The sequence below is a fragment of the Apodemus sylvaticus genome, chromosome 10 (genome assembly GCF_947179515.1).
Source record: "Apodemus sylvaticus chromosome 10, mApoSyl1.1, whole genome shotgun sequence".
NCBI classification, from domain to species: domain Eukaryota; kingdom Metazoa; phylum Chordata; class Mammalia; order Rodentia; family Muridae; genus Apodemus; species Apodemus sylvaticus.
The window spans coordinates 22,325,839-22,338,795 of NC_067481.1; the positions used below are offsets into that span (position 1 = coordinate 22,325,839).

At 50.8% G+C, this 12,957-nt stretch overlaps 1 protein-coding gene across 5 annotated transcripts in view; it reads left to right on the forward strand.

The window, feature by feature from the left end:
* Positions 1 to 1,984: 1,984 nt before the first annotated feature.
* Positions 1,985 to 12,957, forward strand: part of Znf385c (zinc finger protein 385C) — a 28,013-nt gene continuing 17,040 nt past the window's right edge. For 4 of the 5 annotated variants that reach the window (XM_052197330.1, XM_052197333.1, XM_052197332.1 and 1 more), the window contains exon 1: positions 1,985 to 2,234. In XM_052197330.1, the coding sequence (XP_052053290.1) occupies positions 1,985 to 2,234 (250 nt within the window). The remainder of the gene's footprint in view (positions 2,235 to 12,957) is intronic. The other variant, XM_052197334.1, reaches the window with a different exon arrangement.

The window sequence follows — 12,957 nt, forward strand, 5'->3', positions numbered from 1 at the left end:
ATTATAGACATGCGCCACCATGCTTGGTCCATGTGGTGTTGGGGATCGAACCCAGGACTTTCCTCATGCTAGGTAAGCAACTCCGTCAGTTTAGCTACATTCAAACCTTATACTCTTTTTTTAAGTAATTTATTTATTCTTATTTTATGGACGTTGCTGATTTGACTGCATGCATGTCTGTGTGAGGGTGTCAGATCCCCCTGGAACAGGAGGTACAGACAGTTGTGAGCTACCATGTGGGTGCTGGGAATTGGACCTGGGTCTTCTGGAAGAGCAGACAGAGCTCTTAACTACAGAGCCATCCCTCTAGCCCCTCTACTCTTTTCTTTTCTTTCTTTTTTTTTTTTATTAAGATTTATTTATTATATGTAAGTACAGTGTAGCTGTCTTCAGACACTCCAGAAGGGAGCACCAGATCTCATTACGGATGGTTGTGAGCCACCATGTGGTTGCTGGTATTTGAACTCAGGACCTTTGGAAGAGCAGTCAGTGCTCTTAACTGCTGAGCCATCTCTCCACCCCTTCCTTTTTTTTTTTTTTTTTTTTTTAAAGACATCGTTTTGCTATGTAGCCCAGGCTGGCTTCCAAACCTCCCGCTTAAACCTCCATTAAAGCTGGATTAACAGGTGTGTGTTATAGCCAGGCTCAGGGACAATTTCTTCAGAAACAGCCTTGTTCAAATTCTTTGTCTTATAAAGACAGCATTTGGGTTTGCAGCCAACTACTACACTGTCATTTTAACTTAGTTGCCTCTTTAAAGGTCTTTTATCCAAATACAGTCACGCTGTGGTATACTTAAGGGTTAGAACTTGACCATGGATGGAACAGTTCATCTGTAAGTAGAGAGATGGGCTCAGTCATGCTTCCCCCAAATCTTGGGGTTGTTGAAGTCTGAGGGAAGCAGACACTGCCCTCAGGAAGTTTCTTAGTAACGTGAGCCAGGAAACACAAACATGCATACACAGACACACATATGCACATGTTGATACATGTGTGAATGCAAAATGTACACACATGCAGACACAGGCACACATACATTTGCACACAAACACACATATATACATACATGTATTGTACACATGCACTCTCTCTCTTTCACACATACACAAGTGTGTGCGAGTGTGTATGCGAGGACACACACACACAACACACACAACACACACAACACACCAGGAAGAACTGAATACAGGTTCTGTCTGAGAAAGAGATTTAGCAGCCAACTCCAGAGGAGGAACAGAAACAGAAATGTGAGAGAAGTACCAGAGAAATGAGTTAGTGGGAGAAAGATGACCTACAAAGGTGACAGCCGCCTGTAAGAAGGACATGAGTGTCCAGATTGGGGCGATGTGTGCTTGCTGTGTTCAGCAGACCCAGGTCTCAACCAAGCTGCCAGCTGTGACCAGGGCTCACCCAACCAAGACAGTAGGGCCATCTCAAGCCATGTGGGATGGGGTTGAGGTAGCTTGGCAGGCTGTCTTCATTGGTGAATGTCACCCTGCTGGGTATAGGGCACAGGATGGTTGGGCTTTTGGCCAGAGGGCTGTTGTGTCTCCAGTAAGTGCCACATGCCTGTCTGTCATAGTACTGTCAGCTCCTGCCTGGAGGCTTGAGAACAGGACTCAGCTTCCCAAAGTGCGACTCCACTGGCCTGCTGCTGTGTTTCCCCAGTGTCACCTTGTCTCCAAGGTCCCATCTCCGTCTCTTAGATTTGCTTTCAGGCCCTGGGACCCTGTATTCAACCAGCTTTCCAGCGTGCAGTCATTTCTGACACTCTTCCTAGTGAGTCCATATTTTAACGCTACTCTGCCTGAACCGGGCCACCCCCATCATGTTTCCTGTTGATATTTTGGCTGAGGGGTATTCAAGCTGGGTCACCTGGCATACACATCAGCACCAGATTTCAAACCTCTCCTGTTTTTCTTCTCTCTGTGTTCACAACCACTCCAGCCACTGTATATCTGTCTCCCTCTCCATCTACTCAGGTATGAAGCGGCCCCTGAGCCCAGCCCCCTCAGGTGAGAAGGAGCCCCCGACCACTGCACCATCTGAGTGCCCCCCTCACTCTCCAGAATCTTCGAAGCCTAAGCGGGAGAGAAAACGACCCTCCTACACGCTCTGCGATGTCTGCAACATCCAGCTGAACTCTGCAGCCCAGGCCCAGGTGCATTGTGGGGGACGTGCCCACCAGCGAAGGCTTCGGCAGCTCAGCCTGGGCAAGACCTCCACGGGGCCAGGTCAGTGTGGAGTGGCACTGAGCTTAGGGCCCCTACTATAAACTGGCTTTGGGTCCCTTTAAGGTCTGTGGCTTCCCTCTGTGGTGCTGTCAGGTTTTATTTTAAAACCCGGTAATGTAGCACAGTGGTATGGTGCCTGCCTGGCATGTCCTCTGGATTCCCCAAAAAAAGCAACGAAAGTTTTGTTTTGCTTCTGGACCGCTTTCCATGGGATCTCTTGGCTTGTGAGAGTCTCGAGGTCTCCTCTGGAGGTCTCTTCAGTTCTAGCAGTTCTCCCTGGGGAGGTGTTTGTGATGAGGACATTTATAACATCTCTCCAGCCTGCGGGGGGGGGGGGGGGGGGTTAGGCTGGAGTCAGAATGCTAGCATAGCACTCCAACCAAGGAACAACAGGAGGTCCCTCTTCCTGTGGCAGCTGGACTCTCCACCAGGATTTCTGCCTCTCCCTGCCTTGGGTGACTTTGCACAGGAGAATAGGGGCTGGGGAGGGCAGGCGTGGGGCACAGGGAGGGGTGGTGGATTGGCTGCCAGTGCTGTAGGGGCATCTGGCTATAGCGCAGTGTTCTGAGGAAAATGGGTGAATGCGTCTGTGAAGGTGATGTCTGTTGACAGACACGTGGGGGTCACGAGCTGCAGGCTGGCAAGGAAGGCCAAGCCACAGAAGCCTGGGAGGGAGAAACAGGGGGCATTTAGTTCCCCAGATTCTGGGGGTGGGGGGGTTGACTTCAAGAAACCCACCATGCAGCATGGCAGGGCAGTTTTGCCAGAGGCTACCCTGAATCTTGAGAGTGCCTAATCTTTGGGTGACATTTATACAGTGCCCCCTGAGCATGATGGAAGTTGAGACACGCCCTCAGGGACACAAGGGCCTCGGGAGAGTGATGACCATAACAGGTGAGGGACATTTCAGGCAGAGGTCACGTCCCTAGAAAACTACACGAAGACTCACTTATCAGCATTAACTCCTCCAAGGAGCCACTTGGAGATGAATTCTCAGGGTTGTGACTGAACAAATCGTATGTATGACTATTTCTGGAGCACGTAGGATGGGGAGGTGTGTGCATCTGGGGGGGATGGGTTAAAAAGTCTTCCATTTAAGCTGGGTGGGTGGTGCATCCTTGTAATCAGGAGACTGAGGCAGGGTGGCTATAAATTCAAGACCAGCCTGGTTTACATTGCAAGATTGTTTTGTTTTAAGTCATACATTTATTCATCAACTATTATTCATTAGATATATATTTTTTTTGTTTTTGGGGTTTTTTTTTTTTTGGATTTGGTTTTTTCGAGACAGGGTTTCTCTGTATAGCCCTGGCTGTCCTGGAACTCACTCTGTAGACCAGGCTAGCCTCGAACTCAGAAATCCGCCTGTCTCTGCCTTTCAGAGTGCTGGGTTTACAGGCGTGCGCCACCACCGCCCAGCTAAATATAATTTTTTTTTTTGCATTTGTTTTTTTTTTTCAAGACAGGGTTTCTCTGTATAGTCCTGGCTGTCCTGGAGCTCACTCTGTAGACCAGGCTGGCCTCGAACTCAGAAATCCGCCTGCCTCTACCTCCCAGAGTGCTGGGATTACAGGTGTGTGCCACCACCGCCCGGCAATTTTTTTTCATCTACAAGGTTCATGCTGCTGTTCAGGGGGGCTCACATTTTTAAGGCTTTCAAATATGCCCTCCCTCCAAAAAAAAGCTATCTAAGTAATTGTGTAGAGATACGTTTATTCTCAGGTAATGAAAGTAAAAGGAACACCAAGAACTCAGAAGACACCTGAGCCTATTGGCAAAGGCTAGTAACCCCAGTTATACTAAAGGCTGAGGCGAGAGGGTCTCAAATTCAAGGCCAGCCTGGGTGAGAAAGAGGGTTCAAACACAACCTAGGCACCTTAGTGAATCCTGTCTCCATAATAAAAGTGGCAAAGATTAGGAATTTGATTCAGAGGTAGAGCCCTTGCCCAGTGTGCGTGTGTGTGTGAAGTTCCAAGTTCAATCCCTAATACAGTGGGAAAGAGTATGGGGGAAGAATATCAGAAGAAGGAAGGGTGAACTGATAGGAGATCCGCCCCCCCCCCCCGGGGGGCTGGAGAGATGGCTCAGCCGTTAAGAGTACTGGCTGCTCTTCTGAAGGACCTGAGTTCAAATCCCAGCAACCACATGGTGGCTCATAACCATCCCTAACGAGATCTGATGCCCTCTTCTGGTGTGCCCGAAGACAGCTACAGTGTACTTACATATAATAATAAATAAATCTTTAAAAAGAAAAGTCACTATGTATCCAGGGTGTGTCAAGAAATCAGAGGCCTTAGGCAGGCCCATCATCTTACCATCCCATTACAGGTGGGAGAGGGTGACTGCTGTGCTTAGAGCCAGAACACAAAGCCACAGATTTCTAGGAACTGTGTGGTTCAGAAGCGCTAGTCAGGGAAATTGCCATCTTCACTGCTCTAAAGGTTAATTCTGGACCTTCACTGGGCCCTGGGCCCCAGGTACAGCCCTCCTGGATAGAGAGATGCTAGCAGCCTTCCAAGGGGGACATCAGTTGGGAAAAGAAAACCTGTAGGGCTTTGAGTCCTGCTAAAAACTGGTGTGAGACTGGGCTGGGGCCACCGGAGCAACATAGGGAAATGGAGAGAAGTTTTGGGGGTTTATGGTGTGTGTGTGTGTGTGTGTAAGGAACCCTCAATGAGCTACTTAATTCCTCAACTTTCCGGGTCTGAGATGCCACACCACACATGGAGACCTGAGGCCTTTGTCTCTTGGAGCCAGGAGCTTGTTCCGTGGGAGCTGTCACTTTGATTAGGGCCCTGTGGGGCTAGAGGCTTCCACAGTGACAGGCCGTCACAGGCAGTGAAGCCAGGCCCCTCTCTCTCCTGTTCTCCTTCCTGATGTGCTATGTAGGAGGAGCTACAGAGGTAGGGCGCTTCCCTCCCTGAGCTTTCTCTCTTAGCTTAGGTCAGAGGCCTCCTCCCTCAGCTACACCCAGCTTCTGAAGTTCTCACAGCCAAACCTGGGCTACTCTTCTTCATCTTCACCTCTTGGAACTTCCCCAAGACTCCTGCCACACAGGAGGCCCTGTCAGACTGTAGGAATATATCTTGGGCCATTCTTTACTTCTTTACCCTGTTCTCTGGGAAGGGGCTGTGGTCACTGGGAACCCCCAGCTATGTAGTTAAAGCCAGTGACCCTACTCACCACACCCTAAACTACTTGAATCCATTCCTCAACATCTGCAGACACAAAAGTGTAGGCACATCTTCCTGGCTCTAATCCAGATGTTGGGGGCAGCACAGGGATGTGGGACACCTGCATGAGGAGCTGTGGCCTCCTGCTGTCCTATACTGAGCACTGCTCTAGAGCCAAACTGCTCACTAAGTTCTTAGACACCCAGCAGTAAGTCCCCCACATTACCACCCACCGACCCACTGACCCACTGACCCACCGACCCACCCACCGGGCAGGTGATGATGTTCAGCCCCTACTTTACACACTGGACTGTGGGGCTCAGAGAGAAGAGCAGCCCCAAAGTCAGATAGCTGGGTTCTGACTCCTTGTGTCTGCCTCAATCCCATCTCACCCCTCCTCCCCCGACTAAAGAAGCAGCCAGTATATAGAGAGGTTGGTATATGCCTTTTATCCCAACGCGTGGGGGACAAGAGCAAGAGGATTACTAAAAGTTCAAGGCCTGCTATATGTAGAGAGGTTCAGGGTAGCCACATCTATATAGCAAAACCATATGTGTATATATATATATATATATATATATATATATATATATATATATATAGAGAGAGAGAGAGAGAGAGAGAGAGAGAGAGAGAAAGAGAGAGAGAGAAAGAGAGATAGACAGACAGACAGACACAGAGAGAACAAGGTCCATAGTGTTTATGAATGGAAAAGGGGGTTGACCTGAGAAAGCAGGCTCAGCAAGATGATTATACAGATGCTCGTGACCTCTGGCCACATCTCTGTTCTGTGTTATTTCAACTTAAAATGGGGAACCAGGCCCAGCATGGTGGTCATGCCTGCCTTTAATCCCAGCACTCAGGGGGCAGAGGCAGGCAGATCTCTGTGAGTTTGAGGCCAGCATGGTCTATCTATATACTGAGTTCTCCAGAGAGCTGCATAGTGAAACCTTGGATCGAAATAAATAAATAAGGGGCTGGAGAGATGGCTAAGCAGTTAAGAGCACTGACTGTTCTTCCAGAGGACCTGAGTTCAATTCCCATCACCCACATGGTGGCTCACTACCATCTGTAATGGGATGCGATGCCTCTTCTGGTGTGTCTGAAGACAGCTACAGTGTACTCACATACATAAGTAAATCTTTAAAAATCAATGAAAGAAAGAAAGAAAAGAAAAGGAAGAAAGGAGGGGCCCCACCAGTTGTCTTCTGCCCCTAGTTGGTTAAAGAAGGGGAACTTCGTAAAGCCACCCACCTCCTCAGACTCCAGGCACTTTCTCACTTAGAGTGAGCCAAGGCCCTCTCTCTCCCTCATCCTCTGCTGTGCACACTGCAGCAGACACCTGACGGGTCAGGAAGGGACTTCAGGAATGACTTCAGCTCTGTCTTACTGAAATGTCTAGAGGAACCATGGGTAAAGAATGAAAGGTAGACCCTGGGAAGGACTGGTAAACAGAGATGGGTTGGAATTACAAAGACTTCCAAGGAAAAAGATGGCTGTAGTTGTGGCAGTCAGACTTGAGTCTTCCGCACTCTCCACTAACACGCTAGAGATTCCCCAGCCCTCTCTATCTCTTCTCCAAATGTTGAAGCCTCTGGCTGTACCCTGGGCCCTGGAAATGAAGGACGTGGGTCGTGCATGAGTCACTGGCTTGATGAGTGCCCTTTGTCCACTGCTCCCTGCAGATGGATTAATTTCAGTCGCTCCAGGAGGCTCCGGAAGCTCTCCTCACGTCCTTCCCATCAGCATCTTTCTGGGCTGCTGATTCCTCCTCACCAAACCCTCCCCCACCCCTCACCCCACCCCATCATCCTGAGGCCTTCAGGTACAAGCTTCAAAGAAGCTGTATCCTCCCCCTGCGCCCCCCCCCCAAGCCTAGCCCTTGCCTCCTACTGCCTCCTCCTTTGGTGACAGGAGACAGAAGTGCCCTACAGTCTCCCAAGACTGCCAGACATCCTCTTCCCCCAGGTGAGATCTGCCTTCCCCCACCCAGACCACCCAGAGAGGCGAGGCTGTCTGGGTAGAGAATTAGGGGGCTTAGCTTAGGTGTCTGCCTGGAAGAAGACAGAGCTTCCGTGTCTCTGGGCGGGTTCATTAACTCTAGGCTTGAGTTTCTTTTCTTTCTCCACACAAACAACTCTTTCCCCTCAGAGCCCCTTCCAAGCAAGAAGCAGCCGCCGCTATGGGCTCCTCGCTTGCTAGACTTGCTCTGTGGTGCAGGTATTGGTTGTCCTGAGATTACTGGTTATTACCTGGTGGAGACAGAATGCTGAAGGGGTGGGGCCTGCATTGGGCACAGACAGGGTTTGGAATTCGAGACTAGATCTCAGCTGTGGCCTGACTGCTTCCCCTTTCCCGACGACCCCCCTGCGCAGCCACCAGGTGCTCAGGTGAGTGGCGAGCCAACTTTTCAGCACCAGGAAGGGGAGGAAGAAGTAACAGTGGAGAGAAGAAGTGGGGACCCTGGACCCCAGACAGGTATCTAGCTAATCTAGCAGAGCCTTCCCACTTCCTTCTTGGCACTGCAGGCAGTAACAGGTCTAAGGGGCTAACCTGGGCTCCCTCCCTACCTCAGTGGCAACCCTCGGTGATACTTCTCTGAGCCTGTGTCCCCTTCAGTAAAAGCAGGTGACTATAAGGTGATGTCCAGGAAAGGAAGAAGACTGGTGGTCTTTAAATAGGGACTTGGGCAAGTCCCAAGCAGGGGAGCATTCAGGCACGCACGCAGCGCGGAGGTGAGGGGTCTGTGTGAGGGTAGTGCTTATCCCTGGAGGACTTTGTGGACAAAGTCAGTCTTTTGTTTCAGCAGAAGAGACAGGAGACAGGGAGCCTGGGGCACAGGAGGGGGGGGGGGGTGAGCGGCTCTCAGTCCACTCTCTGCCCCTGCTTTCCACAGTCCCTCACTCCCGCAGCCTGGCGAAGTTCCCACACGGCTCCATTCCCCCTCTGGTTGGGGCTCAGAAATCAGAGAGATCGGGCACCCCTTTTTCTGGCAAACGGGAACAGAGCTTTCCAGTCTAGCTGGAGTCCCCCACTCAGGCCCTTCCCTCCTGTCCCTCACATCCCCCTTCCCTCTGTCACTCTGGCTGGGTTTGCTCCTGCTCTGCGCTCTGCTCTGTGCTGTCTCCAAAGGCTGAGAATGCTCTTGGGTGAGTACTGAGGTCGCCTGAGCTGGCGAGTGGGGAACGGGTCTCAGAGGCTTCCCGGAAAGGGTCACCATCTCCCCAACCTACTCTTTCCCTCTTATTAGTGCTCCCCAGAGGCTGTCTGCTGGGGTCCCAAGGTCAGTAGACTCCCTACCTTACCCCAGTCCTATGTAGCCTGGTCTGCCGCTGAGAACAAAGGATAAGGAGGGGGAGGACATCTGGAGAGTCTGCCCCGAGGACTCTGGATGACCATGCTGTACATCTGGGTGAATGTGCGGTGGGAAGCTGAGCTAAAGACTTCTTACAGGAGATCTTACCTTCGCTTCCTCTAAGGGCAAAGGAGGGGAGGCATTGGATGGAGCTGAAGAGCTCTTACCTCCTTGGTGGAGAGAAGGTAGACAGGGCCAGAAGACTCCCAGCGGGTGCCGCAGACTAGACACTGGGGCCAGACCAGCACCCCACGTCTTGCTCTTACCTGTGTCCCTCCCTCCTACTCTCCTCATCACATAGGGTCTTGTCCGGCCTTTTGTTTTAGTTTCTCTCCTCCTTCCCCACCTCAGTTCCTTCAAAGCCTTGCTGTATCTCAGACTGGCTTTGATTGAACTTACTCTGTGGCCTAGGATAGCCTCAAATTAGCCATCTTGTCTCGGCCACAGAAGTCTTAGGATTATAGTCATGCACCACCACACCTGGCTCACCTGGTCGTTTTTTGTTTTGTTGTTTTGGGAGGCAGCTTTCAAAGGTTTCTGGAAACCTCTTCCAGGGACAAGGGTCTGGGGGTTGAAGGGGCGGGGGTGTAGTGAAGCTTTCTCAATATTGGGCTTTGAGGTTTCTCTAGGTTGGACAGGATCTGAAACATAGCATAGCTCCAGACATCCCAGGAGTGTGGGAGAGGTTCCAGTGATGGAGAGAACTTAGAATCCTCTTGGGGAGTGGAATGGGCAGAGGCAGATGTTGAGTCTCAGTTCAATCTCCTCCCTGCCCACCCCCACTGCTACTTTCCAGCCCCACCCCACCGGAGGCCTTCCCTCTGCATTTTCTTTTTTTCTCTGCCGGTTAAAGAAATGCCTAGCAAATATTAATTATGCACATGAATGGTTTTGTGACATTCATACTTGCGGTATTCCCCCATCCTCCTCCTGGGTCCCCTCCTGCTGATCCTCTTCCTCTTCCCAAATAATCCTCCCACCCCGAACTACTTCCGCGTTTTGTTGCTCTTTTCTTCAGTGGTTCTTCAGTGAGTTTCATTAAGGTTTCTTGCAGGAGCATGCATTCAGGAGAAGTTATTGATGGGGCTGTGGGCACCTTACCCATGGCCACATCACTAAAGAAAATGCCTTCCCCTCCCTTAGAACACACTAACTGCTTATAGACAACCCAGGGAGGTTTAGGGCCTCATGAGCCCCTCCCTCTGAGTTTTTATTTTATCTGTGATAGAAATAGCATTGTTCTGTTGATGTGTGTGTTGGAGGGGGGCACATGCATGTGCCTCTGGGAGGTCTCTACTCTCTGCCCTGGGACTGTTTGGTCATGTGATCTCAAGAGTCAGATGCATCTCGTTTTGGGAGGAAGCATGCGCATGCACTGGTCTCAGGGTGTTCGCTTCATTCTTCTTATGGTATGCGACATCCAGCTGTGCGTACCGTTTCTAATGTTTCAGAGACATCTGTAAGGCTGTGTGTCCACTGTCCTGTTGATTGAGTCCGTCCATGTGTATTATGCTGGCTCACACCAGGACCCTGAGGGCTGTGTGTCACTGCATGGGCATCATGCACTAGACTCTAGACATGCTTTCACCATGGGGAGATGTGTGGGCACACACGCCTTGGCATCTCTGCCTAGCACTATTGGTGCGGGTGCCTGTGAATCTCGGGGTGGGCGTCAGTCTTTTCTAATTACGGCACAACTACAAAATGTGGTTTCCTTGAACCCTCGCTGTCGGGTAGCAGCTAGGATGATGTTATTTCATAAGATGCCTGCTCTGCACTCCCGCCCGGACCTGGGCTGGAGGCACAGGCTTAGCTGCTTCTTGATGCAGTCAGACTGACTTGCTCTCTGTGTGCCCAGGGCCAACAGCTTGTGTCTTTTCTTGAGACAACTATTCAGTGAGTTGGGTCAGGCAATGGATTTAGGCTAGGGCTGGGACTTCTCCCAGACACCTGGAGAAGGGAGAGGGGGCCATCCTTTAAAATCTTTCCAAAGAAAATACCCACCCTACATGTTTGAGAAGAGAGAACCTTGACCTGTCACCCCTCCTGGGGCAGCAGGGGTGACTGTTTGACCTGAATATAGTTAGAGAGCAGGCGGTCACCCGGGCATGTGTGCATGTGTGCTTGTGTGCACATGTGTGCACATGTGTGCACATGTGCACGTGCCAAGGCTCATGCTTCACCCCCAAAGCTCAAGTTGAATGTCAGAGGCAGACAGTGAATCACCCAGAAGGTGGGGGGATTGCCATCAAAATCACCATATTCCCTAGCCCTTGTGTGGAGATTGCTGCACTTAATTGTGAGGGGACTGGAAGGCATGTCAGGGTGACTGTGTTCTGACAGGAGAGACGGGGCCACCAAATGCCATGGCATCTCCTGGCTATACAGAAGCAGACCCACCCCTTCTTCACTATGGTCCTCAGTTCCATTTCTATACTGACCTTCCCCCCCCTAATTACAAACCCATTTCTCAGATGCAGAGAATGAGATTCCTAATAAATCTCCAGGGCAGGATTAAATCTAGAACTTCATCTCTCCCAGGTGTCTCTGAACTCCAGTCCCCAAGGTCTGGGTGACAGCCAGACGTTTCTGAATCTGGATCCCCGTTCCCTATACCCTATCAGCTTCCAGATAGGTTAACAGATTCTTGTTGGCAAGGTACAGATGCACTTCACCATGTAAAACTTCATTACAAAATCTGCCCCTCACTGCTGGCATTCGGCTTCCCATCTGCTTCTCACACCCCAGAGTCCTGTTAGGGTCCAATGGTCAGAACTCTGGGAAACCTGCACCTGCTGTGTTCTACTTGTTGGTCTTATCCCTGTGAGATCTCCCCAGAACCTGTCCATATTTGCAATAATTGAATGGACTCCTATACCTTTTGCTTCAGTGCCTCCTGCTGCGTGCAGGTATTGAACTGGAGTCCCAGGCAGTGGGCTTGCCTGGGGCTCTGGGGCTCGACCTGAGATCCAGGTGGCGCCCTCTGCTGGTGCCATTTTGCTCTTGTTGTCAGTGACTGCTGTCATTCAGCAGAGCTCTAGGAGACCATGGCCAGAGTGTCTGCCACCCAAGATGGTGTCTCCATGAGTGTGTGGGAGTGGTTCGGGGACACCCAGGCTAGTAATGTTCAATCCTAGAGCTTCTGGGAAAGGGGTGAGAGTGGGGGGCTGTGTAGGTGTGTTGGGGAACCCACTCATGGGCTCAGAGGAAGTCTCCAACCTTTCCTGTCCCAGTGCTCTGGGAATACATACAGGGTACAAAGAAACCCTGCCCTGCTGAGAGCTTGAAGGACTCTTAGTGAGGTCCCAAGGACAGGAACTATGTGAGCCTGGGCAAGAGACAAGGTTTACATGATCTGTGGATAGGAGGTTGGGGAGACCAGCACACACAGCCACACAGGACCCTTCAGATCATACAGGCTGCAGTGGATCCCACTAGCTGTGGCGGTCTATAGGAGCCAGCGCTGCTCACACTTGGTCACCCCTGGTTAGCACTGATTCTACTGACCCACTCCCACCCCGCACCCCGCACCCTGCACCACCACTCCCAGGCTGGCTCCTACAAGGCGACCTAGGGTCTTGTAGATTTAGAAAAACTTGTTTGCTGAAACTTTCTGGGATGCTGCACATGTTTTCTATGTTACCCAGGCCATGTGGCTATACTGAGTACTTAAATGTGGCTAGTGTCCACTGATAGGCTTTTGGTTAGTTTTGGACTGGGTTCTAATGGGTCTACTGACTGCTGTCTGAAACAGTGTCAAATTGGCCTTCTCATCTTCCCAGGTTCCTTCATTGAAAACATCTTCATGGCCTTATTTGATCCTGCTACTGGGTGGGGTGGGACTGAGGTTCTGGGAATATGGGAAGGGGTTGACAAACTTCCAGGAGGGCACCTGTCACCTTGATCTTGGTCTTCCACTTGTCTCCCACTCTCACATCCTTTGGGCAGTGGCAGGATAAAATCTTGGCATCGCAGGCTGTTGGGAAGAAAAGATGAGGAAGGAAGTGATTTCTACCCCCTAACAAGTGTCCGAGGTCCATCTGCTGCACAACACACACACACACACACACACACACACACACACACACACACACGCTCAGCTTGCTTTTTAAAATTCTTTCTCCAAATTTTGTGATATACATTTTAGAAGGCAGGCCTTATCTGGGGTTCACACAGGAAGCCATTATTGGCCTGG